General features: G+C 54.5%; 1 protein-coding gene across 1 annotated transcript; it reads right to left on the bottom strand.

Moving 5' to 3' along the window:
* Positions 1-7,896: 7,896 nt before the first annotated feature.
* Positions 7,897-27,619, bottom strand: LOC101521827 (galectin-7). The gene is made up of 4 exons (XM_058674684.1): positions 27,556-27,619; positions 9,236-9,324; positions 8,494-8,695; positions 7,897-8,057 (listed from the first exon to the last, which is right to left on the bottom strand). Exons 1-4 carry the CDS (start codon positions 27,598-27,600, stop codon positions 7,944-7,946), a joined length of 450 nt encoding a protein of 149 aa, XP_058530667.1. The 5' UTR covers positions 27,601-27,619; the 3' UTR covers positions 7,897-7,943.
* Between the last annotated feature and the right edge of the window lie 183 nt (positions 27,620-27,802).

The following is a 27,802-nucleotide window of genomic DNA, read 5'->3' on the forward strand; positions in this document are numbered from 1 at the left end:
ATTTGGGGAGTGAAGCAGAATGAAAGATCTTTCTGTCTCTGCTCTCCATAAGTCCTTTCCAATACAAATAAATCTTTTTAAAAAGAAAAAGAAGAGAGACAGACAACATTGCGGAGTAGGTATAAGTACAGGGTCCCATACCAGAGTGCCTGGTTCAAGTCCCAGCACTTCCACTCCTGCTTGTGAACCCCTGGCAGCAGCAGGTGAAGGCTGAAGGGGCCGGGTCCCTGCCGGCCGTGTGGGACACACAGACAATCCTGGCTCTGGCTTCAACCTGGCCCGGCCCCAGCCACGACAGACACTTGGGCAGTATTAGAGCAGCTTTGGAAGATTTCTTTGTCTCTTTCTGCCTTTCCAATAAAATGAAAATAATTTTTAAAAGATTTATCTGAAAGTCTAACTCAAAGAGAGAGGAGACAGATGCGTCCAGTCCCTGGCTCACTCCCCACGTGGCTCCAACGGCCAGGGTCGGGCTGACACCAGGAGCTTTTTCTGGGTCTCTCACGTGTGTGCGGGGGCCCAAACACTTAGTCCATCCTCTGCTGGTCTCCCAGACCATTAGCAGGAAGCAGGATGGGAAGTGGACCAGCCAGGACTCCAACAGGTATTCATATAGGAGGCGGGTATTATGCATGGGCATTTGATTTTTAATGCCATGAAGCCAACCCCCAAAAACACATTTTAAAAGAAACCGAAAAACACTGGAGGAATTATATTAAAATGGCCAAACTTTCAACACAAAAGAAGGTAGTGAAGAGAGGAAAGCCAAACAGCAAAATGGCAATGTGAGCGTAACACACCAACATGAGCATCACACCCCCCTCCTCAGGAGCTGCCCTGCCTCCCCGCTTCCCGACTCCTGCAGTTCTCGCCCTGCTGGCACCTCTACCAAACCATACCGGGGATGGGAAGTCGCTTCTCAAGCCAGGTCTTATGGGTCACCCCAGCAACGGGCCGGGGCATCCCGTGGGGTAGCCAGTGGCCTCTTGACCCATCCTTGGCACTGACAACAGGCGTGAGACCCCAGAGACTCCTCCTGCCAACAGCCACACAGCTTCTTAGGAAACCTTCAGCTCAGAGTCCGCCAGCGCCCTAAAGGACCCCACGTAGGCCAGTGCTGTGGCACACAGGGTGAGGTCATCACCTACGACACACGGCGTCCCATAGGGGCCCTCGCTGGAACTCCGGAGGCTACACTTCCGATCCAGCTCATTGAGGACGTGCCTGGGAAAGCAGCAGCAGCTGGCCTAAACGCCGAGGACCCTCACCCACGGGGGAGACCCGGAAGACGCTCCAAGCGCCTGGTGTTAGCCTGGACCAGGCTTTTGGGGAATAAAGCAACAGATGAACAATCCATACCTCCACTCTGTGTAACTCTGTGTTTCAAATAACGAAAGAAGGACCTGGCACAGTGGCCTAGAGGCTAAAGTCCTCGCCTTGAACGCACCGGGCTCATATGGGCGCTGGTTCTAATCCCAGCAGCTCCACTTCCCATCCAGCTCCCTGCTTGTGGCCTGGGAAAGCAGTCGAGGACAGCCCAATGCTTTGGGACCCTGCACCCGTGTGGGAAACCTGGAAGAGGCTCCCGGCTTTGGATCGGCGCAGCACCAGCCTTCGCACTCACTTGGGGAGTGAATCGTCGGAGAGAAGATCTTCCTCTCTGTCTCTCCTCCTCTCTGTATATCTGATTTTGTAATAAAAACAAACAAATCTTTTAAAAATTTTTATTTATTTTTGTAGGAAAATCAGTTATATAAAGAGGAGGATAGAAAGATCTTGCATCCGCTGATTCACTCCAAGTGGCCACGACAGCCAGAGCTGAGCTGATCCAAAGCCAGGAGCCAGGAGCCTCTTCCAGGTCTCCCATGTGGGTGCAGGGTCCAAAGGCTTTGGGTCATCCTCCACTGCTTTCCCAGGCCACAAGCAGGGAGCTGGATGGGAAGTGGAGCTGCCAGGATTAGAACTGGCACCCATATGGGATTCTGGCACGTTTGGTGAGGACTTTAGTCATAAGGCCCAAGAAAGAAATCTTTTAAAAAGAGAAACAGAACCCCACAGTAAATGGGTGAGGGTGCCCCTGTCCCTGTCACCCTGTGGACACAGCCCAGGGGCAGCCACCTGCTGCACCCCCCTCCACCAGCCAGAGAGCAGGCCTGTGTGCCAATAAAACTTTACTGAGGGACCTGAAACTGCCATTGCACACAACTGCAGTCATGAAACACTGCTCATCTCTCCAGACTTTTCCCCAGAGCTATTCTTAGCTGGTGAGCTAAGTTCAGCAGGAAGTGGGGGTGGACCTGGCTCCTGGCCTTGGCCAGCCAGCCCCTCTGCTGCATGGCTGGAATTCCAGGGACAGCACAATGGAAACTTCCCGAGAAACCCAAGGCCACACCACCCGGGAGAGCTACTCCCAGATCCCAGAGTTCAGAGTAAACAGAAGTTTCCCTGGTGCTGGATGACTGCTATGCATTCAGAGTTTAACACATCTCAGGGGATGGCACTGTGGCACAGCCGGTTAAGTCGCTGCCTGTGTCCATATGAGCACTGGTTGGAGTCCTGTCTGTTCTACTTAGGATCCAGCTCCCTGCCAGTGCACGTGGAAAAGGCAGCGGTTCAAGTGCCTGGGCCCCTGCCACTCACCTGGGAGACTCAGAATTCCAGGCTTCTGGCTCCAACCTGGCTCCCAGGCCCTGCCGTTTAAGTCATTTAGGGAGTGAACTGGCAAATGGAAGATTCTCTCCCCCCCCCACCCCCGAAATTCACTCTTTCAAATAGAAACATTCGGGCCCAGCAGCGTGGCCTAGCAGCTAAAGTCCTCACCATGAACACCCCGGGATCCCATATGGGCGCCGGTTCTAATCCTGGCAGCTCCACTTCCCATCCAGCTCCCTGCTTGTGGCCTGGGAAAGCAGTCGAGGACGGCCCAAGGCATTGGGACCCTGCACCCATGTGGGAGACCCAGAAGAGGTTCCAGGTTCCCAGCTTCGGATCGGCGCACACCGGCCATTGCGGCTCACTTGGTGAGTGAATCATCGGACGGAAGATCTTCCTCTCTGTCTCTCCTCCTCTCTGTATATCTGACTTTGTAATAAAAATAAATCTTTAAAAGAAAAAACAAAATAAAAATAAATAAATCTTTTTTAAAAAAATAGACACATTCATCTTTTTAAAACAATGGGTACAGCTGAAAGGCTAAACGGATCACTTCACAGTGGAACACAAGCTTCAGCGTGGGATGCCAAGCTGTGTACCTACTGTACTGCCCATGCCTGCTGGACCCCAGCTCCTCCAGCCTACCATCACCCCTCCACTACAGCAGGGATGCGCTCTGCAGGATGGACCACAACCTGGCTGGGGGGCCCCATCCATGGATGAAAACCTCAGTGAGAAGATTCTAGAAATGCAGTTATGTCAAGGATGCTATTCCCATGGTTACGACAAAGATGCTGCTGGGCACCTCCAGGCCTATGACCATCTTCATCCTGTCCACGGATTCATTGCTCTGGTCCCTGGGGAGAGCCTTTGTGGCTGATCTGCCTGACTACAGGATGGAGGCATGGGTCCCCAGAGAACCAGAGTGACTTGTGAACTACTAATGGCCACCTGGCCATCCGGCGGCTTGGGTTGGCGCTGTGATGTAGTAGGTACAATCGCTACCTGCAGCACTGGCATCCCATGCAAGCACCAGTTTGAGTCCTGGCTGCTCCACGTCCGGTCAACTCCCTGCTAATGGGCCTAGCAAGGCAGCAGAAGATGGCCCAAGTGCTTGGGTACCTCAGGAAGCTCTGGCCTCTTAGCTTTGAATCTTCCCAGCTCTGGCCATTGCAGCCACCCGAGGAAGTAGTTGGTGGATGGAAGGGCTCTCTCCCTTTTATATAATTTTTTATTAAGATTTTTTTTTGAAAGGCAGATTTACAGAAAGAAGGATAAACAGAAGGGAAAGGTCTTCCATCTGCTAGTTCACTCCCCAAGTAACCACAACAGTTGGAGCTGAGCCAATCTGAACCAGGAGCTTCACCTGGGTCTCCCTTATGGGTGCAGGGTCCCAAGGTTTTGGACCATCCTCGACTGCTTTCCCAGGCCACAAGCAGGGTGGGTCAGAAGTGGACCAGCAAGAAAAACAAACAAACAAACAAACAAAGAAGTGGAGCAGTTGGGACTAGAATTGGTCCCCATATGGCGTGCTAGCACCACAAACAGAGGATTAACTTGTTGAGCCACCATGCCAGTCACACAAATGTATTGTTGTTTTTAAGTAAAAAAAAATTGAAAACTAGCTTCCAAAGCACCACCCTGCTCAGAACAGCCCAGTGCCATCCTGCCCTCTCTTTGGAGCTCCTAATTAAAGAGGCTGAATGTTTTTAAAGACATTATAATTGCAGAGTGCCATAGCCCCATTTACAGAATTGCTGGGACACCCAGGTAGACATTAACAAGGATCCAGGGGACACGGGCCCTGGCGGCCAGGATGCCCTGGCACCAACACCCAAAGAACAACACAGTAGACACGGTGATTTAAGCCAAACTCTCCCGCACAGGTGCTTTGCTGGGCTGCCAGACAAGCCGCCCTCCACAGCTTTGCAGCAGTGAAAGCCACAGGAAGGATGCTGAGGGAGGCTGTTCCGCTGGGAGGTTACCAACCTGGCTTGGGCTGCAGCATCCCTGTGGAGCACCTGGCTCTCACTCCTGCCTCCTGCCAATGGGCCCCAAGATGATGCCAGGGCTGCCCGGCTCCCAGCCTTGGCTCCAAAACCAGCCCTGGCAGGTACTGAGGAGCGAACCAGCAGGTAGCTCTCTTTCCCTTCCTCTTAAACACACACACACACACACACACACAATTACAGCATGATCATTAACCATACTGGAATTCAACCAGCAGCCAGCCATGAAAACGAATTCAGGAAATCTGTATCCACGTGTTGAAGAAGAAATCCAAGGAGAATTTAGAAAAATCCCTTAAGCTGAATAAAATGGAAACATGGCATATCAATATATAAAGCTATAAATGACTACTTTCGTTGCATTGACTGGTTCACTCGTCAAATGCACATGCCTGCCAGGGCTGGGGGAGATGGAGCCGGGAGCCAGGGACCCCATCTGGGTCTCCCAGGGAGACGTCAGCAGGGAGCTGGGGTCCGGAGTCAGAGCCAGGCTGGGCACCCGGCACGTGGGGATGGCCCGTGGGCCTCTCAGACACGAGGCTACACGCCCCCTGCCCCTTCCCGGTGTCCAGCAACTGTGTGAGCCTCTCGTATTCTCCCTTCAGTCTAGGCTTGGTTCATGTGTATCTACTATAGATTTATTTTTCACTGCACCTACCATGTGCTTGCTTTGTTCTCATCAGAGACTGAACTCCGGGTTTCACTGGGTTTTCTCTGTGGATTTTATTGTATTTTTTTTTTCTATCTCTGTGGATTTTCTCTTGCCTCTTCCACAGACTTCGTCCAGATCTCAGAGTTGGGCTGAGTCCTCCTCACCTTCCTCTAAGACAGCAGCTGAAGCTTCTGCCTTCAGGTCTTCCTAATCAGAAAGCAAACCTGTAAACTTCCCTCTAACTACTACCTCAGCCCCCACCTGCCCAGTGCACCCCCAGATGGCGACAACAGCCAGGTGAAACCAGAAACTCAATTAAAAAAATTTTTTTTCATTATAAGGGAAAGTAATGACCAGGTTTAAACCAATAAGTGAAGGGCTTTGATGAAACAAAGACATCCCTAGAAAGCCACAAATCACCCCAAGCTGACTCAGGAAGAAATAGAAAAGATCGGCAAAAGTGTAACAAGAGTAGAAAAGGAATGAGGAGGGCCTGGCATGCTGGCTCAGGGGCTAATTCCTTGCTTTCCTGTGAGGGATCCCATATGGATTCTGTTTTATGTCCTGCCTGCTCCACTTCCCATCCAGCTCCCTGCTTGTGGCCTGAGAAAGCAGTCAAGGACGGCCCAAGGCCTTGGGACCCTGTACATGTGTGGGAGACCCGGAAGGGGCTCCTGGCTCCTAGCTTTGGATCAGCTCAGTCCGGCCATTGCAGCCAATTGGAGAGTGAACCTATGGATAGCGCCCTCTCTCTCCCCTTCTCTCTATGGATCTGCCTTTCCAATAAAATAAATAGATCATAAATATATAAAATATAAATATTATACTTGAAAATACAATATGTAAATGAGTATCTATAAATGTAAATATATAATAAAAATAACAAATAAATAGATCTTAAAAGGCGGAGGGAGAAGCCAGGACACGAGCCAGCATCCATGTGGGATTCCGTTGGTGATCTGATCCACTATCCCACGGCACCAGTCCCCACACACGATCTTAATAGGTGTACAACAGATGAAGACTTGTCGAGGAGTAACAAGTGACAGTGTGGAGTTTTCATTACCAAACTCATCTTTTCCTGAACAGTTTGAGAATAAGTCACCCCACCATGCTATCCTTTCCTCTTCAAACACCCGAGTGCTTTCCCGCCAAGAGATACAGTCTCCCACAATCCGACAGACACAGGACATCAGGCAACTGACACGGCCATCTAACCCGAGACCCCAGCTGCCACTCAGCAGGGGCGCTGGGAGGGAACGTGTCCCTCTGTTAATTTAGCTAATCGACAAACCCTCCGCTGCTGGTCCATTCTCCCAAGGCCCAGAGCACTGTGCCTGGGCAGGGCAGAAGCCAGGAGCTCCCTCCTGCAGGTCAGGCACCTCGTGGGCGACCGTGCATCAGCCCTGCCTTCCGAGATCAGCTTTAGCAGGAAGCTGTGGAGCCAGGAATTACATCCAGGCTCTAAACCCCAGCGCACAACGGCCTGAACCGCTAAGCTCAACACTCATCACTTGTAAGCTTTTCAAAGTGGTGCCAAATACTTAACAGAGGAATTAGGAAATACAGGTTGTTGGTTTTTTTCCCCCTAGAGGCCCCACTCAGGGAGGAGAGCTGACCACACCACAGTCCACCTTCTCCACAGCCGGGCAGCAAGGGACAAGTCAGGAGAGCGCGAGAACCAGGTGACCCAGCCTGGGAGGTCAGTGTAGGGAGGAGAGTCAGGGAGCCACCAGCCATGGCCAGGGCGGCGACTCCAACGGCGGCCACCAGGGGGAGACTGCCGCCTGCTGTTTTGAGTCCACGCCCAAACCAGGAGATGCTGCAGCCTGGGTGTTGCTCCAGACCCACACCCAAGGCAGTCTGACCAAGGTGGCCCAAGGGTGGACGCCAAAGGGGTGCGAAGTGGCGCACACAGGGGCAAAGCCAGGGTGCATCACAGTCCCAGCCTGGGAACCCCACGAAATAGTGAAGTGTCATGACCCCAGAGTCCCAGGGCGGCAGGGATGCCCGGCAGCACCCAGGGCCTTGATGGTTGAGGTGGTCAGGTGAGTCGCGCGGAGGATCCCGCATGTTCCTCAGAGCCCGGCCTGGGTTGTGCGATTGAGGACTTGTCAGCGCAGGGATCAGCACTGCAACCGAGAGAACACGTTGCCCACCGAACCACTTGGACATCACCAGGGCTGAGGGACCATGGGGTGGCAAGGAGGAGATAGACAGGGGGAACGGGCCCAGGGACGCTCCACCACGTGGGACAAGGCACCAGGAAGAAGGGGGCTCACCGGGACTGGGTGATGTCCATGGCAGGGGGCACCTGGGGAGGGCTGAGCGGCTCAGCCTCCAGGAGGCCGGCAGATCAACCCCAAATCAGGTTCCAGACTCCACAAACCCAGGGGGCCCAGCAGGCAAGCCCTGCTCTACTAGAGCCCCCAAACCACAAGGGAATCTCGCAAATGAGGTGCAGGTGCCCACGCGCCCCAATCCGGCAACGGACACACTGCAGGGGACTCACCTCTCGGCCGAGACCAAAACCTTCAACATACGAAGGGACACAAACACACACGGACACAATTGTCCCCGGTTTACATTTTATTCGCCGCCCTGGCAGCTCCAGCCACACCCGAGTCCGCTCAGAACACGCACACCGAGGTCAGCTCCACGTCCCCGGCCACCTCGAGCTGGCGCACGCTGGCCGGCGACACGCGGTGGCGGAAGTGGTGGTACTGCGAGTCCCCGACCACGGCCTGCGGGACAGGGCAGGGCTGGGACCCGCGCAGCGACCCTCGGGGCCCCGGGGAGGTGGAGGGGGGATTCACTGGACCCTCAGAGCCTCGGCTTCCGCGGCAGGAATGCGGGGCGACTCTGCGCCCCACCCTCGCCGCGGGCTTCTCGTGAGCGCCGGGGAGGGCAGCTAAGGGGGCACCCGCAGCGTACCGATCCCCTGACCCCCATCAGCCTGGACGCCACCTCCAGCCCATCGGGTCCTCCTCAGGTGGCCGCGCCCAGGGAGCCTTGCAGTCCACAGCTGCGTTCCCGCCCCCCGCTGGACACCCACCCTGGGGACCCAGGCTCTCCTCTCCTTGGTCCCCGCCCTGCACTGCCCGTCGCCTGGGGGAGCTCTGCGGGACACCCGGTCCCCCCACACCAGCAGCAGCAGCAGCAGCAGCAGCAGCGCCACACCTTGTAGCCGTCACCCGTGACGATGAGCAGCAGCTCGAAGGGCTGTCCGCGCCGGAAGGGCAGCCCCGGGCCGCGCTCCTCCTTGCCCCAGGCGCCCTGCGCCAGGTTGTTGAAGACCACCTCGGAAGTGTCCAGCCGCGGGTTCAAGTGCAGCGCCGCGTCGGCGCCCTGCTCCTCACTGCACAGCAGATTCACGTGGAACCTGCCAGCGGCCAGGGCGGGGCCAGGTCAGCCACCCCAGCGAAGCCTGCGACCCCGGGCTGGGGGGCTGGGGGTCTCCCCACTTCCAGGGCACTCTCAGGTGCCAGGGCAGTGTTACCCTTGGCACACACCAGGGCTGCTGGCTGGGCACCTCGCCTCCAGGATGCTGGGAGTTTGTCAAGGGGTACCAACGCCTGGGGGCCTGACGTCCCCACACCCTAAATTCCCAGGATGGTTTGATGAGGTCTGCAGAACCCAGGTTGCCCTTGGGATTCAGGGCTGCTCCCCTCATCTCACAGACTCTGGGAACCAGGACACAGGGAACCATGCTGCCCACATCCCAGAGTCTTAGGGAGAGGGGCCCTGCTGGGCTGCCAAGGGGGAGGAGGCCTCTGGGCTGGTCTTGGAAGAGCAGGAAGGGCCTGGTCTGCTAAGACCCTGGGGGCAGGGATGATTCCAGGGTCCCTTCTCCACCCAGGAGCAACAGGGTTCAGTGGAGCCTGGTGACCCCCAACTGGCCCTTGGGAGGCTCGGGTCTCACCTGCCAGCCTTGTCAGGGACGACACCCCGAATCCTGAGCACATTGCCTGCCTGGACGCCCTCGGGCAGGGAGGTCTTGTGGGGGACGCTCTGCCAGGGGGGAGATGGGCCAGGTCACCAGCGAGACCGGGGGGGCGGGCAGGGGGCCAGGGGGCCGGGGAAGAGAGGGGCACGTAGGAAGGGTGAGAGACAGAAGGGAAGGGGGAGGCTGGGGGAGACAAGGGAGGCCCCTCGGAGAGTGCCCCACAAGACCACAGCACGGAGCAGGGGACACCCAGGCTGGGCAGGGTCCAGCTGAGACCACAGCCCACATGGGCTCCCAGTGCCCTCCCAGCCAGGCTCTCCCCAGACCCCAGACCTCAGGGCTGTCCAGACCCTCTAATGCCCCCCACTCCACCCTGCACACTCACAGAGCTTCCTGACATGGTGGAGCCGGGTGTGGACAGTGGCAGTGGAGGCCGCGAGATGGCTGGGGGCCTTAAGTACAGCAGAGTGGGGCTGGTCCCCGTGACTCAGCCCGCCCTCCCCACCCTCCACCCACGCCTGGCACAGACCCTGGCCCTGGGGCAAGGCGGGCACAGCTGCTGCGCTGCCACCTGCTGGGTCCTGCTGCTTCCTCCACAAGGATCTGGGCCCCACATGCCTGGGGGCTCACAGCACTGGAGCCCCCTCGCGCTGCCGCCACACTGAGAAGTATCCTTCCAGCAAGGGCAGGAGCCAGCTCTACCACCCTTCCACCCTTCCACAGGGTCCTCCAGCTCTGTGAGGCCCAGGCAGCTTGGGACCCATGGATCAGCGGGGCCACTGCCCCAGGACCCTCTCCCAGCCCTGCCCAGGGCCTAGGACACATGCCTGCAGTGCCTCTTGGTGTGTCTGTACTGTCCCTACCTCCATCACCAGCTCCCGTGGGGTTCAGCACCAGGGGCCCGGCTCAAAGGGCCCTGCGGGTAGTGGACACTCACTCGGGTAATCGGGTAATCGGGGGCTCAGTCAGATGGAAACAACCCTGACTGTGTCCAGGAGCTGCCCGACTGGTCCTTGTGTTCACCCCGCCCCACAGCCTGGGCACTCATCAGCCCATTTTACAGATAGTGCAAAGTTTGGCTTCAGTGTGACATGCCCAGTTCTGCACCTGCAGTGTGAGTCCTGGGTCCTGCCTCTGGTTCCCTATCAAGAACCCCTGCTGTCCTCTCTGCCAAGGGGTAGAGTGGGGTGAGGTGCAGCTCGTGTGTGTGTGTGTGTGTGTCCTGGCACCCACCTCTGCTCTAGGCAAGAATGGAGACAGAGTGGGGGACCTGCTGCCCAACCCCCACTCCAAGGTTGCAGAGCCCCCAAAGTAGAAAGAGAATTCCAGGAGGTGGGAGTGGAAGGAGCTGAAGGATGTTTCTGGAAGATGGTGAGGGTAGAGTAGGGGAACTGAGCAGACACTGCTCCCAGCTGCGCCCCCATTGCAGGATCCAAGCCCCTCAACCCAGCTCAGAGCCCCATTCCTGCCCCACCCAGCAGGTGGCAGTGCCTGGGGCAGCTCCATGCTGGGAGTGGGAAGTTGGGGTGGAGACTATAGGTAGGCCTGATTTGCCCTCCATGCCAAGACCTCCCAGAGCCCTGCTCCCTCAGCAGGTGCAGACCTGTGTTGTGGGGAGCAGAGCTGGTCGGGGGCAAGGTGCCTGTCTCGTGCAAGCACCCCCATACTGTGTGGAATAGCTGGGTTCTGGGAGCTGGGGCCCCTCCCTCTTCCCACAGAACTGTCAGTCACTCAGGAGCTCCGCCCCCTCCCACCCACTCCCGTCCTGATTGCACTACCCAAGTCTCCACTAGCAGCCACCTGCAGGCTCTGGCTTGTCTCTGGGACCCGCCAGATGATTCCAGACCATTTCTTATCAGTGAGCAGTGGGTTCTGTTCTGGGAACCATGGCTGTTGCACCCTGAGGGACTCGCTCTGCCTGGTGCTGTGAGCAGGTGACGGCACTGCTAAGCTCAGGGACGCATGGGCACTTCTGCATTCCTGAGCCACTCGCTAATGCCCTATTTCTAAATGCACTATTCGGAGCAAACGCCCTTTCAGCGAAAGGTGCAGAAATGAGTGCATGCGACGCCCTCCCCACTCTCCCTCCCTGGGCACGGACCACATAGCAACCCCTGCGCCCACGAGGCCACTGCCACCCTGAAGAGTCTGGAAGCACGGCCTTCCGCTCACCATGACCAGGTGGCAGCCTTGCCGAAAATCCTGAAGTGGAAAAGCACCAACTCATGAGGCAACCTCCACGGGGAAACTTTTCCTAAACTTTTATACAGCTGCCAATTCACACTGTTCTGTTTATTATTCATATTATTTCTTTGAAAGGCAGAGTAGGCAGACATGGACAGAGATCTCCCATACGCTAGTTCACCTTCCAAATGCTGGCAGTACGCAGGGCTGCACCAGGCTGAAACCAGGAGCCTGGAGCCCCCTCAGCATCTCCCATGCAGTGGCAAAGACCCAAGAGCTCGAGCCTTTCCCTGCTGCCTGCCTGGGTCTGCATGGAAGCCAGAGGCAGCTGGGAAGGGAAGGAGTCGCTCCAGCACGGGACGCGAGTGTCTTCACGCGCACTGTGGTGGTTGGGCCAAACATCCATTGTTGGTTTTCTTTGTAATACAGTGTAACATATGTAACACAAAACTTTTTAAGATTTTATTTATTTTTATTGGAAAGTCAGATATACAAAGAGGAGGAGAGACAGAAAGGAAGATCTGTCGTCCACTGATTTACTCCTGCAACGGCCGGAGCTGCACTGATCTGAAGCCAGGAACTTCTTCTGGGTCTCCCATGTGGTTGCAGGGTCCCAAGGCTTTGGGCCACCCTTAACTGCTTTCCCAGACTACAAGCAGGGAGATAGATGGGAAGTGGGGCAGCTGGACAAGAACTGGCACCCACATGGAATCCTGGTGCTTGTAGGAGGATTAGTCAACTGAGTCACTGCGCCAGCCCCAGAGCTTATTATTTTCAAATGTATGGCTCAGACACAGGCACTTGGTATAGCATGTCAGGCCAGCATGTGATGCCCAGCTCTCACATCCGAGCATCTGGGTTCTAATCCCTGCTCTGTTGCCTAATGCAGTTTCCTACCAATGCACACCCTAGGGGGCAATACAGGATGTTCTAAGCAGCTGGGTGCCTGCCACCCACATGGGAGACCCAGATGGAGTTCCGGGCTTCTGTCTTCCATGTGGTACAGCCTCAGGTGCTTGGCCAAGCAGTGAAGCCTCCCACATTGGGCCGGTCCTATGGCACAGCACATTCAATATTCAGTGTCTGAGCTCCTGTTTCAGTCCTGCCGTGTGGCTTTCCATCTGGCTCCTGCTAACACTCCCGCGAAGGCAACGGAAATCGGCCCAAGTGCTTAGGTGCCTTCTACCCTTGGAGTTCCGGTCTCCCAGCTTCCATCAGGCCTTGTACCGGCTATTGCAGCCATTTGGAAAGTGAACCAGGAGACGGAAGATCTTTTTTTTTTTTTTTTAATTTTTATTTGTGTGAGTGTGTTTTGGGAGATCTCTTTCTTGGCTGCTCTGCCTTTTCCAGTCAATAAATCCTTAGGAAGCTCCTGGGTCCTCTCTGGGAGTGCTCGGGCTCAGTTGCCAGCTCCCCATCCAGCCTCCTGCCGTGTAGACAGCAGGCAGCAGATAATGGCTCAAGGACCATGGGAGGCTAGGATTCAGTCCATGGGGACACAAGGAGTGTGTGGCCATGCCTCCTCTGGGTCTTCCATGTGGGTACAGGGTCCCCAAAGCTTTGGGTTTTCCTCCACTGCTTTCCCAGGCCACAAGCAGGGAGTAGGATGGGAAGTGGAGCAACCGGGATACAAACTGATGCCCATATGGAATCCTAGTGCATGCAAGACAGGGACTTTTAGCCCTTAGGCTACTGTGCCAGGGCCAATAATTAGTATTTTTTTTTAAAGATTTTATTATTATTGGAAAGCCGGATATACAGAGAGGAGGAGAGACAGAGAAGATCTTCCATCCAATGTTTCACTCCCCAAGTGAGCTGCAACGGTCCGGTACGCACCAATCCGATGCCGGGACCAGGAACCTCTTCCGGGTCTCCCACGCGGGTGCAGGGTCCCAAAGCTTTGGGCCGTCCTCTCCTGCTTTCCCAGGCCACAAGCAGGGAGCTGGATGGGAAGTGGAGCTGCCGGGATTAGAACCGGCGCCCATATGGGATCCCGGGGCTTTCAAGGTGAGGACTTTAGCCGCTAGGCCACGCCGCCGGGCCCTAGTATTTTTTTTTTTTAAGATTTTGTTTATTTGAAACGCAGAGTTGGAGAGAAAAAGATCTTCCTTCCACTGGTTCATTTCCCAAGTGGCCACAACCACTAGAGCTGGGCCAGGCTGAAACAGGAGCCTGGAGCTCCATCTGGGTCTCCCACAGCCTTGGGTCACTCTGTCGCTTTCCCCTGTGCACGAGCAGGAGCCCGCTCAGAAGCGGAGCAGCTGGGACTTACACCAGCGCTCATGTGGGATGCCAACCCTGCAGACTGTGCTGAAGTCGCTAGCTGGGGCCAGCATTGCAATATGCCGAGCTTCCCGAGAAAAGTTCACACACTCAACACAGGAAAATGCTCCCTCGTGGTCAGCAATCCTGCGAGGATGTCTGTCGTCAAGAACGCCGACTGAGCAGGTGCTGGTGAGGCCGTGGAGAGCTGCGAAGGCTCACTGCCCACCACGGAAGTGTGCGATCAGCCAGCTGCTGCGGCAAGCAGTCCTCATTGCACATGTGTGGGTTCACCCCAAGGCCCCCAACCATCCCACGAGCCAGAATGTCCCCATGATGAACGATCGCATTCACTCGCATGGAAGCTCTAAGTCCAACTTTCAGTCAGGTGAACATGCAGTGGAGGCTCAGGGGGAGACCAATACGAACCCACCCCGGGCAGGGAGTGTGTGGCGCAGCCCCAAATCCACGGGGACACGAGTCTGCACAGGGTCTCCCTCCTGCCTGTGGCCAGGCCTCCACCCCGGGCCCAGGAGCGAGGCACACCCCAAATCCACAGGGACACAGGCCTGTGCCCAGGAGCGAGGCACACCTCAAATCCATGGGGACATACACCTGTGTATAGGGCTCCACCCCAGGTCCAGGAGCGAGGCGTACCCCCAAATCCACAAGGACACGAGTCTGCACAGGGTCTCCATCCTGCCTGTGCCCAGGAGCGAGGCGTACCTCAAATCCATGAGGACACACGCCTATGTACAGGGCTCCACCACAGGCCCAGGAGCAAGGCGCACCCCAAATCCAAGGTGACACAAGCCTGTGCACAGGGCTTCCCTCCCAGGCCTCCCGTGCCCAGGCCTCCGCTCAGGTGGTCCCTTGCTCAGATTCCTGAAAATCTGCTTTATCACAAATGGATCCTTATGGGACAGAAGCTGTCAACCAACACCCAGAGAAGCATCACTCCTTGATGTTCAAATTATTCAGAAAATGCAGAAGGAACTCAAGTGGCAGCCGACTGATATCAGCACAAAGTCATCCGCTCCTTGAGGCACGTCGGCATGCAGGGGAGTGAACAAAGCGGCCGGACGGGTGGCGACACGCCACGACAGCAGCCGCCGGCCAGAGCCGCCCACGCCTGGCTCCACATGAAATGGATGATTAGTGGTTGCCAGGGGATAGGAGGAGGGGACAATGGGAGTGGCTGCTAATAGGTACAGGTTTGGTCTTTCTGGGTGGGAAAGGATGATGAATTTTCCAGAAGCTGATTGTGGTGCTCCCTGTGCAATAGGATGACAGCACTAAACACACTGCATTGCGCATGTCAAGTGAATGAATGCACAGTGTGGGAACTACACCTCAGGAAGTGTAATTTTTTTTGGGGGGGGGAGGGACCACTAGTTAGAAGGCTTGAGGAATGGGGGAACGTGAATGAGACAATTGTTTCCAATCTTTTTTTTTTTCTTCCTGTATGTGGAGGAAGGGAGGAGGGGGCCGCTCCCAGCAGCCTAACTGCATGAATCCTGGAGATGTTGCAATGGCCACTCAATGTCATCCTAGGGTCCCCAGTGTACAGCATGTTCCGAAGGCACTTTTGATGGTTCTTGTTGATTTCATCGCTCCAAGGTTGAAGAAATCCTTCCAAGGTCCACTGGCTCACACAGTTCTCCTTAGAGTCTCCACCCACCCAGATACTTGCTGTCAAAGCTGGACTGGGAGAGTTGTTCTCTCTGTTCTCCCCTCCACGGCACTAGACGTCCTCTGCAGGCCTCAAATGACCTGTCATGCCACCCATGTGCGCCTGGATATGCCACCCACCGCACAGTTTCAGCAACTGAGGAAGGCCAATTCCATGATCAGACCACAGATCCTGTGATTTTTCCCCTTGGTTGGAGTTCTGAGACCAGCGGTCCAGTAAGGGAGGTCCCCAAAGAAACTTCACCAGAGGTGACCCCGGATCCAATTCCTGTTGGTCACCTTCTTCAGTCTACACTCGTATACTGGTGTTTGCAGTCGCCCAGTCAGTGCTGTTCTTAACCCCATCTCATATGCAAACCAATGGATGCTGCAGCCAAGCCCAACCTTATCCACCATACACTTGTGCCTCATGTACACCAGCAAGAACTGCAGTCTAGTCAGAGTGACTCCTAAAACCTCCCACCAGGCCTGCTGCAAGCCCTGGTTCCTGTGTATGCTGGTATGTGCACCAGACTGGTCCAGTTGGTCCTGTATCCTATCTAATTCTTGTATACATCGATGGGTGTTGGAACCTAGCTCACCCTGATTGACGCCACTATCCAGCCCACACTTACGCTGGCAGGTGCCAGCCTGTCTAGCCAGGTCACCCCCAGCCCTGGTTCTCCATGCTCACCAGTGGAAGCTGTAGCCCATAAGAGGGGTGTTCAGTTTCCCTACTGGGCCTACTCCCAGCCCCAGATCTTACACTTTCCATGAGTTACTGTGGTCTAGCCTGACAGGATTTGCCCCTGTCCTAGCACTTGTCAGATGATGCTGCAGCAAAGCCCAAGCAGCCTGCACTTGACCCAGCCTGGCTCTCCCTCTATCTCAGCGCACATGCAGGCCAGTGGGTGTTGGAGCCCAGTCCAGCCAGGTCCATCCCGAGTCCCAGCCCTAATGTGAACTGGATGGTGCTGTGGCCCAGCATAGCCTGTCCTGCTCCCAGTCCTAGATCTCACGTCTGACAGTGGGTGCTTTGAACTGGCTCAGGCCAGCCCACCCCCAGACCTGAGCCACACATGATGCTGGCAGGTACTATAACCTGGCCTGGTCTGGGCTGCTGGCAGCCTCAGTTCTTGTGTTCACCTGCAGGGATTGGGTCCTGACAGAGGAGTTCCCCTGTGAAATCCAGTCACAAAATGGAGTCACTTTAGTTCAGGCCTGCATAAGTTTGCTAACCTGCTCTTTCTACGTCTGTACAAAATGCTTTGCCAGCTTCCCACTCTTCGGGCCAAAGCACAGGGAGTAACATGCCCTGCCAACAATCCTCAGTTTCATGAATTAATATTGTAAGATCTGCTTCCCCACTGTTCTTATGGCTGACTCCTGTGGCAGCAAAATTCACCTGGTTCCCATAGCTGTATAACTCTCTCACTCTATAAAAACCCTTGTAACCCTCATCCCGAAGTCGCTGTCTGGAAAGGAGAGCTGACCCCAGCCGGTTGGTCTGTTTACCTGCCTGTTCAATAAACTTTGCTGCTTTGCAGAGTTGTCTGGGCTGTACTTCTTGGGGAGAGGCTTGGGTTGGATGCAACACCTCAAGCTCCTCTATCAAGCCACCTCCCAGTCGCAGATCTTTCTGGGCCCAGCCTGACTTGGCCCTCCTCCTGTCCCGGCAGGTACAGCAGCCTTGCCCAACTGGCCTGCACCTATTCTGGCTCTTACTGTTGTGTGCGACAGTCCAGTCCCACCTGGCACTCCCCAAACCCAGCTTTCGCATGGCTCACTAGGTGCTGAGACCTAGTCAGCTTGTCCTACATCCGCCCTGTCTCTCATGAGCATTAGTGAGTGCTGGAGCCTAACCCAGTCACACCCCAGGCCCAGTCCACATCCATGCCAAGGGACACTGCAGCCATGTCCAGCCCAGATTGCTACCACCATTCTGGTTCTCATGTTCATGAGTGGGAACCTCTTCCCAGCCAGGACGTCGCCTTAGCTCCCTGACCAGGTTTACTTCCAGCCATAGATCTTGTACATGCTGGTGGTTACTTCGACCCAGCTCAGCATAACCCATCCCCTGGCTTGGCCTTTGCCTTCAGATGCTGCAGCCTGGTCTTGTCTGGCCAGCTCCCAGTCCTAACTCTTGCTGGTAGGTGCTACAGCCTAGCCCTATCCAGCCTGTCCCCATCCCTGGCTTTCATGCAGACTGGTATATGTATAGCCTAGCCTGGCATGGCTAACATCCCATCCTGGCTCCTACACATGCCAGTGTTCTACTGTTTGGCCTGGCCTTGCCCAGTCCACTGCCCCAGAGCCAACCCACACACTTGCCAACAAGTGCAGCTGCCTTGCTCAAAGTGACCAATACTTAGCCCTGATTCAATTGCTCACCAGCAGGAGCTATGGCCCAACAGGGGAGTTCCTCAAGTTCTCCCACAAGCCCACTCCCAGACCCAGATCTCATGTATGCCAGTGGGTACTAGGCTCTTACCTGGCAATAGTCTGTTCCCTAGTCTCAGCCTTTGTGTATGCTATTGGATGTTATGGCCCAGCCTGCCCCACTACCAATTCTTGGATGTGCGTGTGGGTGCTGCAGTCTAGACCAGCCTGGCCTGTTCCTAACCCCAGTACCTATGAATGTTGCAGAGTTCCATACGTAGACCTAGTCTGCTCCGTCCCCAGGACTAGCTCTTGAGCAAACCAGTGGATATTGCAGTCCCATAGACGTGAGCCCACATACTCTCCTCAGAACCTGCCCCTAAGACGTGACTCTCTCACATGCTGGTTAGTGTCACAGCCCAGCTTAACACAACCCATCCTCTTTTCCAATACTTACTGTCAGGTACTGTGGCTCAGCTCTGCTGTGTAGGCCCCATCCCAGCTTTAATGTGTGCCAGTGGGTGGTGGTGGGTGGTAGTCAATATCAACCAGCCCAGCTCTGGTCTCTCACATGGGTGGGTGCATTGGTCTGACCCAGAAGGGTCCTTTGATTTCTCTCCTTGAAACCTCTGCTCTCAGTCCCCCTGCTTGCCTTCAGAAGTCCCGCATAAGGGGTCATTCCTCACCTACAATGTACTCCCTCAACAGTCCCCCTCCCACCCCCTTCGCTGACCAATTCACTGCTCCCACAACTGCAAGCACATGAGTTCCCCAGCCCAGTCTTCTAGCAGGGTGGCGTGCTCACCTAGAGCCCTGCATGCCCACCTGGGAATCGAAATCCAGTCCTCCAGCACACATGCCAGCCTAGGACCCCTTTCGCCCACCCAGGATCCAAGCATGTTAACAAGTCCCCAAGCCCAGTCCACTAACTCGTCACACCAGCATGTCAGCCTGGAGCTCTTACCACTCCTCCCCCACCTCTGCCCGCCTGAGATCCAAATGTGGGCAGGAGTTGCCAGGCCCTCTCTGCTCCACTGGCCCCAGGGCAAGTCCCCAATCCCCGTAGTCCACCTGGGTGCTGTTGGACGTTAATTTCCTTTATGTTTTTTTTTTTTAAAGATTTATTTTATTTTTATTACAAAGTCAGATATACTGAGAGGAGGAGAGTTAGAGAGGAAGTGGAGCTGCCGGGATTAGAACCAGCGGCCATATGGGATCAAGGCGAGGACCTTAGCCACTAGGCCACGCCGCCAAGCCCCTTTATGTTTTTTTTTATTGTATTGTTGACAATCTTTACATAGTTAATTACGGTAAAAGGTTCAGGGGCTATAGGGAAGTGGGTAAGACTATTATGTCCAGATTGTTCCCTTCTTGCATCTGAGGTAAAGAGGGATATTGAGGGAGAAGCCCCACCCAGTTTCCCACCCTCCCCAAGTCCCGGATGTGGGGCATGCTCTGAGATACTTGCTCAAGTGGTTTTAATAGTTCTCCAGTTATGAATTGCTGCCAGTTTCGCCACTCCCAGCTCGATGAAGTTGTTGAAGAATCCACTGATTGACATAGTCCATCATAGAGTCTTCATTTGCCCAGTATTTAGCTGCCAACATATAGCTAAGGTGGTTGATTGACTTGTTCTTTCTTCTGTCTTTTCTTGGCTAGGGTTCTGAGTCCAGCAGTTTGATTGGGGAGATCTCCAAAGAAACTTTGAGGTATTCCCAGACCAGATTCTTGTATGTTCTAGCAAGCACAGGGCCCAGCACAGTCCATCTCCACAATCAGCTGGTGGTTGCAATTGCTGGGTTGGTTCTGTTTGCACTGGAACCAATGGGCGTTGCAGTCCAGCTTGGTTCTGCCCAGCACATACTCAGCCCTCACATCAACCAGTGGGAGCGGCAGCCTAGTCGGGGCGACCCACAATAACCCCCACCAGGCCCGCCCTCTACCCTGGTTTGCCAGTATGTATAGCAGACTAGTCCAGTCTGGTTAATTCTTTTTTTTAAAGATTTATTTATTTATATTGGAAAGGCAGTTCGGATTTATGGAGAGAAGAGACAAAAAGAAAGATCTTCTATCTGTTAGTTCACTCCCTGAATGGCCAATGGCTAGAGCTGAGCCAACCTGAAGCCAGGAGCCAAGAGCTTCTTCAGGGTCTCCTATATAGGTACAGGGTCCCAAGGCTTGGCCATCCTCGACTGTTTCTCAGGCCACAAGCAGGAGCTGTATGGGAAGTGGGGCCACTAGGACACGAACTAGTGTCCATACAAGATCCTGGAGCGGGCAAGCTGAGGACTTTAGCCACTAGGCTACTGAGTCAGGCCCCTGCAAGTTAATTTTTAAGCTGATAATTTTCTATGGGCTGCAAATGATACTATGTGTATCTGAATGGGGTCTGGCACAATGTCAGCTCTGGGGTTGGCATTATTATGATTATTATTAGCCACAATAGCTTGGGCTGGGCTGGCTAAAGCTAGGACGCGGGAGCTGTACCCACATCTCCCATGCGGCTAGCAGAATCAGTTAATCTGGGTGACCCTGTGTTGCTTTCTCAGACATATTAGCAGGCATCTAGATTCAAAACAGAGCAGCTGGGACTTGAATCGGCACCCTGTAGAAGGCCCATGTTGCAGGCAGTGACTTAAATTTGTTTCCCACAGTACTAGCACATCTCAGTGTTTTAAAAAATGTTCTCCCTGGGCCTGGTGTGACAGCCTAGTGGCTAAATTCTCACCTTGCATGTGCTGGGATTCCACACGGTTACTGGCTCATGTCCCAGGGGCTCCACTGCCCATCCAGCTCTCTGCCTGTGCCCTGGGAAAGCAGTGGAGAACAGCCCAAAGCTTTGGGACCCTGCACCCATGTGGGAGACCCAGAAGAAGCTCCTGGCTCCTGGCTTTGAATTGGCTCAGCTCTGACTATTGCAACCACTTAGGGATTGAACCAGTGGCCGGAAGATCTATCTCCTTTTCTCTGTATATCTGCCTTTCCAATAAAAATAAATCCTTTAAAAAGTTCTCCCTTATATTTGGGGGTTTAATTTTTTAAAAACAAAAAAAGATATTTAGATATTCATTTTAAAGGCAAGCTTACACAAAGAAGGAAAGACAAAGAGAGGTCTTCCACACACTGGTTCCTTCCCCAAATGGCCGCAACAGCTGCAGCTGAGCTGTTTTGAAGTCGGAAGCCAGGAGTTCCTCCCAGCTCTCCCACATGTGGCCTGAGCCGTCCTCTGTCGCCTTCTCAGGTCGTAAGCAGGAGCCGTATCAGAAGCGGAGCAACCAGGACATTAAGCAGTGCAAATACGGGTGCCAGCACTGCAGGCAGAGGAGCAGCCTTTTATGATATCACACTGGCCTGGCTTTTAAAAATAATTCATTATTGGGCCTGGCGCAATGGCCTAGTGGCTAAAGTCCTCGCCTTGAACGCACCAGGATCCCGTATGGGCACTGGTTCGTGTCCCAGCTGCCCTGTTTCCCATCCAGCTCCCTGCTTGTGGCCTGAGAAAGCAGTCGAGGTGGCTGATGACAATTGGCTCCTAATTCTCCCTTCCTGGAATTCCTGGCCTGAGGTTATTTGCTGCTCCATGTAAGAGTGTTTCCCAAATAAACTGGAACTGCTTGGACAGAACCCCTGCCGTGTCCGTTTCTCTCGCCTTGCCAGGAGGCTGGGTGGTGGGCAGCAGGCTCACCCCAACAATGGGGTACTAGAGGAATCTGTGGGGAAGACCCTGCAGGTCCCCATATGGGATGCCAGCATCCCAGGTGGTGGCTCTACCCTCAGGCTGCATGCAGCCCCTTCCTAAGGGTCCCTGCTGCTATGTGATGCGGAACAGAGATATGGGGTGGGGGGAAGAGGATGCAAAGAGACCTAGAGCAGGGCCTCACACAATAGCCTAGTGAGGCTAAATCCTCACCTTGTATGTGCTGGGATCCCATATGGGCACTGAATCATGTCCTGGCTGCTTTACTTCCCATCCAGCTCCCCGTCTGTGGCCTGGGAAAGCAGTCAAGGACGGTCCAAGTCCCTGGGACCCTGTACGTGTGTGAGAGACCCAGAAGAAGTTCCTGGCTCCTGGCTTTGGATTGGTTCAGCTCTGGCCATTGTGGCCACTTGTGGGGTGAACCAGAAGACAAAACATCTTTCTCTCCTTCTCTCTGTGAATCTGATCTGCATTTCCAGTAAAAATAAATCTAAATAAATAAGACTGAGAGTAGGAACCAGGTTTTGAGACAACCCACCCTCATGGCTGCAAACATAGACCCTGGAGAACTGCTACAGCCTGACAGCATCAATCCGCCTTGAAGACCCCCTTCCTCTGCTCTGAGAACCCCCACCCAACCCATTACACTGAGGAATTAAACCTCAACCAAGGGGCTGGTGCACTGGCTCAACAGGCTAATCTTCCACCTCCATGCTACACCCTGTCCGATAAGGGTGCCAGTTCATGTTTCAGCTGCTCTACTTCCAATCCAGCCCTCTGCTTATAAGGCGACCCTGCACCCATGTGGGAGATCGGAAGAAGCTCCGGCTGGTGCGGCCATTTGGACAATGAACCAGGAAATGGAGGATATTTGTCTCTCTCCGTAAACCTGCCTAATAGAAACAAATAGCTCTTTAGAGAAAAAAAAAGTGGAAAACTTCATGCGCACATCACTAGTTTCAATGTAGGAAGTTTTTATATATATATATATATTTTTTTTTTTTTATTGTATTGTTGACAATCTTTACATAGTTAATTACGGTAAAAGGTTCAGGGGCTATAGGGAAGTGGGTAAGACTATTATGTCCAGATTGTTCCCTTCTTGCATCTGAGGTAAAGAGGGATATTGAGGGAGAAGCCCCACCCAGTTTCCCACCCTCCCCAAGTCCCGGATGTGGGGCATGCTCTGAGATACTTGCTCAAGTGGTTTTAATAGTTCTCCAGTTATGAATTGCTGCCAGTTTCGCCACTCCCAGCTCGATGAAGTTGTTGAAGAATCCACTGATTGACATAGTCCATCATAGAGTCTTCATTTGCCCAGTATTTAGCTGCCAACATATAGCTAAGGTGGTTGATTGACTTGTTCTTTCTTCTGTCTTTTCTTGGCTAGGGTTCTGAGTCCAGCAGTTTGATTGGGGAGATCTCCAAAGAAACTTTGAGGTATTCCCAGACCAGATTCTTGTATGTTCTAGCAAGCACAGGGCCCAGCACAGTCCATCTCCACAATCAGCTGGTGGTTGCAATTGCTGGGTTGGTTCTGTTTTCAGCCCCAACTACCACTGGAACCAATGGGCGTTGCAGTCCAGCTTGGTTCTGCCCAGCACATACTCAGCCCTCACATCAACCAGTGGGAGCGGCAGCCTAGTCGGGGCGACCCACAATAACCCCCACCAGGCCCGCCCTCTACCCTGGTTTGCCAGTATGTATAGCAGACTAGTCCAGTCTGTCCCACATCCCATTTGGCTCTTACACTTGTCAATGGGTATTAAAGTTTAGTTCCATCTAACCAGCTCAACTATCCAGCCCTCACGGATGTGGTTGAGTGAGTGCCTCTCTGTCTAGACACCCCAGTCCCCATCCTGGTTTTCATGCCCTCCAGTGGGAGTAGTAACCCAAGAGGGAGAAGCCCACTATTTCCCTCCCGGGTCTCTCTCAATCCCGGTTTATGCACTCTTCGGGTGGTTCTGTGGTTTGACTTGACAGAATTAGCCCCCAGTACTAGCTTTCGCCAGCTGATGCTGTGGCTAAGCCCAAACAACCCTCATCCACTCTAATTTGTGCTTACACCTTCAGGAATAATCTGCCCAGCCTGGCTTTTTTTTTTTTTTAAGATTTATTCATTTTTATTGGAAAGCTGGATGTACAAAGAGGAGGAGAGACAGAGAGGAAGATCTTCCATCGGATGATTCGCTCCCTAAGTGAGCCGCAACGGCCAGTGCTGCGCCAATCCGAAGCCGGGAACCTGGAACTTCTTCTGGGTCTCCCATGTGGGTGCAGGGTCCCAAAGCTTTGGGCCATCCTCGACTGCTTTCCCAGGCCACAAGCAGGGAGCTGGATGGGAAGTGGAGCAGCCGGGATTAGAACCGGCGCCCATATGGGATCCTGGTGCATTCAAGGCGAGGACTTTTAGCCGCTGGGCCACGCCGCCGGGCCCCCAGCCTGGCTTTTCCCTGATCTAGTCCGCAAGAGGCACACAGGTGTTGTAGCCCTGCTTAGTCTGGTCTGTCCCCATCCCAACCCACGCTCTCCAGTGGGAGCAGCTGACGGCGAGGGGACCAGCCCCTTAAGCCCCCTGCTGGCTCTACCCCCTCCCTTCCTGGTTCTCACGCATGCTGGTTGGGTGCTGCAGTCACATCCAGTACAGGCAACCTCACCCTGGCATTCCATATTGTGCACTGGTTTTTGTTGCTACCGAACCTGTCTCGACCCACATTCTGTTCTGGTGTTCGGATTTGCCAGTGGATGACATAAACTGATTCAGCCTGGTCTGCCCCCAACCCATGTCAAATGTATGCCAGTGGGAAACTTTCCTTGGCCTATTTTGGGCTGTTTCCTATCATGCTTCTTGTGCTTACCTGCAGGGACTGTGTCCTGCCAGAGGAGTTGCCCAGACTCCTCTATCAGAACCCCTCCCAATGCCAGATTTTGCACATACCAGGGGGTCCATGAGCCAGACTTACTCAGTTCACCTCCTGTCCTAGCAGGAACAGTGGCTTTTCTTGGCTGGCTTTCAACCGATTCTGGTTCTTGCTGTTGGATGTTTCAGCCCAGCCATGGCTCGTCCATACCCACATACAGCTCACACATGGCTCAGTAGGGGTTGAGACCTAGCCTAGTCAGTTCCACATCTACCCTGGTCCTCCAGGACACCAGATGGTGTTGGGGTCTGGTCTGGCCTGGTACATCCAGTCCCGATCCACACTAGTGCCATGGGAGACTACAACTGTTTCCTAGTTAGAACGCAGCCCCCATTCCAGCACATGCGCCCCTTGGTGGGAACCTCAACCCAGTTAGGGTGTCCCCTTAGCTCCCCAATTGGGTCTGTTCCCGGCCGTAGATCACACGCCTATGGTTGCTCTGACTCAGCTTGGCTCAGTCCCTCACTTGTCCTGGCCTCTGCATTAGACACTGTGGCTTAGTGTCCTTGACTCATGTAGACTAGTAGGTGTAAGAGCCTAGCTCGGCACAACCTGTACTCCATCCTGGTTTCTAGTTTCACTTGTAGGCTAAGGTTTGCTCAGTCCTTCCCAGTACATCCCGTTCCATTACCAATTTACACATTAGCCAACTATTGGAGCTACTCTGCCCAACTGTCCGACTCCCAGGTCTGGACCACATGTTCACCAGCGGGAGCTATGACTCGCCAGGAGAGTTTCCCAAGTTCCTCCACTTGATCCACTCCCAGACCCAGTTCTCATATATGCCATTGGGTTTTAGGCCAGGTTCCAGCATAGTCTGGCCTTCCATTTGGCCTTGTATGAGCTGGTGAATGTTGCAGCCCGGTCCACCCCACACCCTATTCAGGATGTACATTCGGGTGCTGCTGCCTTGACAAGTCCAGACTGTTGCGGGTTCCTTTACCTGTGACTGATGGCAGGCTCCTTGGTCACACCTAGCTTAGTCCAAAACCACCCAAACTCTTGAGCTTACCAGTGGGGCTAGAATTTCCACAGGGTGTGGCCCACACATCCCGCACAGAATCTACCCCCAGATATGGTTCTCGAGTGCTAGTTAATGTTATGACTCTGCCTAATGTGACCCGTCTCCTGATCCATCATCATGTCAGGTAAAAGGATATCCTGCTGCTGGACAAGTCCTGAGCCTTAGCTTTTGCATGAACTGGTGTTCACTGCTCAGCATTGTGTTTTTTGGTTTTTTTTTTTTAAGATTTTATTGTTATTGGAAAGCTGGATATACAGAGAGGAGGAGAGACAGAGAGGAAGATCTTCCGTCCGATGATTCACTCCCCAAGTGAGCTGCAACGGTCCGGTACACACCAATTCGATGCCGGGACCAGGAACCTCTTCCGGGTCTCCCACACGGGTGCAGGGTCCCAAAGCTTTGGGCCGTCCTTGACTGCTTTCCCAGGCCACAGCAAGGGAGCTGGATGGGAAGTGGAGCTGCCGGGATTAGAACCGGCGCCCATATGGGATCCCGGGGCTTTCAAGGCGAGGACTTTAGCCACTAGGCCACGTCGCTGGGCCCACTGTTCAGCATTAAGTGATCACAAGTTTTTCAAAGGAAGAGTTACTGCCATTGGGAATCTTTAGGATTGACTCAGATCCCAGAAGCACAGTGGGATCAACCTGGAGCTACCTAAGCAGCGATTCAAACAACCAATACCCCAGAGCTCCCCGGCTGGGCGGCCAGCAGGCAGAGCCTAGCGCCAAATGGCGAACTGGCCGCCCAGGGACAGCTCACCACATGCACATGGTGGCTGGAGTCGGGATCCGAGCAGGATGCCCCATCCTGAAGCCCACCAGCAGCCTCCTGGCTGCTGGAAGTTTAAATCCCCAGGCCCAAGGTCACGCCCCTCCCCAATCCCATTCACCGCCCAATGAGGGTGGTGGGTGGGCCCCGGACCTACCCAGTCACGGAGACTTACCCCCTCGGTGTACTCACCCCGAAGGAAGCAGCCCCGATCCCAGGCAGGCCCAGGGACAGCTCACCACGTGCACATGGTGCCTGGAATCGGGATCCGAGCAGGGTGCCCCATCCTGAAGCCCACCCCAATGTAGGAAGTCTTACGAAGGAAGTGACAGCAGATAGAGGTCGGTGAGTGCTCCCTGTCACAGCGCCTCACTGTGGTCACCACGGTCCTCACACCCGCTCCTCTTGCCCCTCCCAGTGCACCTGCAGCTCTGGCCACCAGCACAGCCAAGGCGCCCAAGCACGGATGCATCTGGCTCCCAGTATGGAGTTTGGAGGGAGACCCAGTCCTCCTCATTGTGCCCAGACATGGCTGTGCTAGGCAACCCAACACATGGCGGTGAACGAAGATTCTCCCCGGGGACGAGGAGAAGCGGAGACCCCCAGGAGAACTCACCAGAGAGGAACGCAAGGGGCAGCTAGAACAGAGAAGTCCACTTTCCCTGCTCTGTGTTCCCGGGGGGGGGGGATCATCTGGGACTTGGTGGACACAGAACAGACGCCCCTCTTGGGACCTGCACAAGTCCTGATGGTGACAAATCAACAGCCTGTGCTTGAATTATTTCCCCCAAATTTTCTGAACAACTTCCTATCTACCGAATTTTAAAAACGAGTGCAAAGACCCCCTGCACAGGGGAGTACCCGAGCATCCCTTCTCTCAGGGGCCACTGGAAGGCAACAAACAGCATAGTCCATGGCTTTCATGCCCCTACACCTCAGCGGGCGTTTCTGAAGAGTAAGGCCTTTCCTTTTCTCTCACATCAGGTCGCTGGAACGGAGAGGGTGGAGGCAGGACTTGAACCTAGGGACTCATGTGGGCTGCAAGTGCCCTGAGTGAAGCCTTCACCGCACCACACCACACCCCGCCCCTGGCACATCATTCTGGATGGGAACACTTCATAAACACTCCATTTCCCAGACTCTCAAGAAGCTGCAGTCACACGTGACTGGGCTGCAAGGGAGAGGAACCTGAATGACAGGTTTGGGATGGAGATGCGTGTGGGAAGCCCTGGTGGTGGTGGTGGCGGCTGGGTGGGCTTCCTGTGGCTCGGCCTCCTGGCTCTGCAGCATGGAGGCGCCTCCCATCCGCCCTTCCCCAATCCCCTCTGCTGTTTCCGAAAACTCCCTGGGCGCCCAGCACCTCAGATGTGAGAGCAGGGCATCGGTGACTCACCCCATCACGTTCTAGCGAGGCTGCACTCAGACCTGGCCAGGCCATCGGAGGCACGAAGAGCTGCAAGAAACGAGACCAAGTCAGTTCTCAACCACCGGGTGTGACGAGGATGAATGGTATCAGCCAGGCACCCCTGTTGCCACCCCCCACACACCACACTCCCCTAGCTCTTGCCATGAGGGTCCTGGCCAACTGCTCAGAACTCTAGGACCTGGTGCGGTAGCCTAGCAGCTAAAGTCCTTGCTTT

Source organism: Ochotona princeps, chromosome 16 (genome assembly GCF_030435755.1).
Source record: "Ochotona princeps isolate mOchPri1 chromosome 16, mOchPri1.hap1, whole genome shotgun sequence".
NCBI classification, from domain to species: Eukaryota; Metazoa; Chordata; class Mammalia; order Lagomorpha; family Ochotonidae; genus Ochotona; species Ochotona princeps.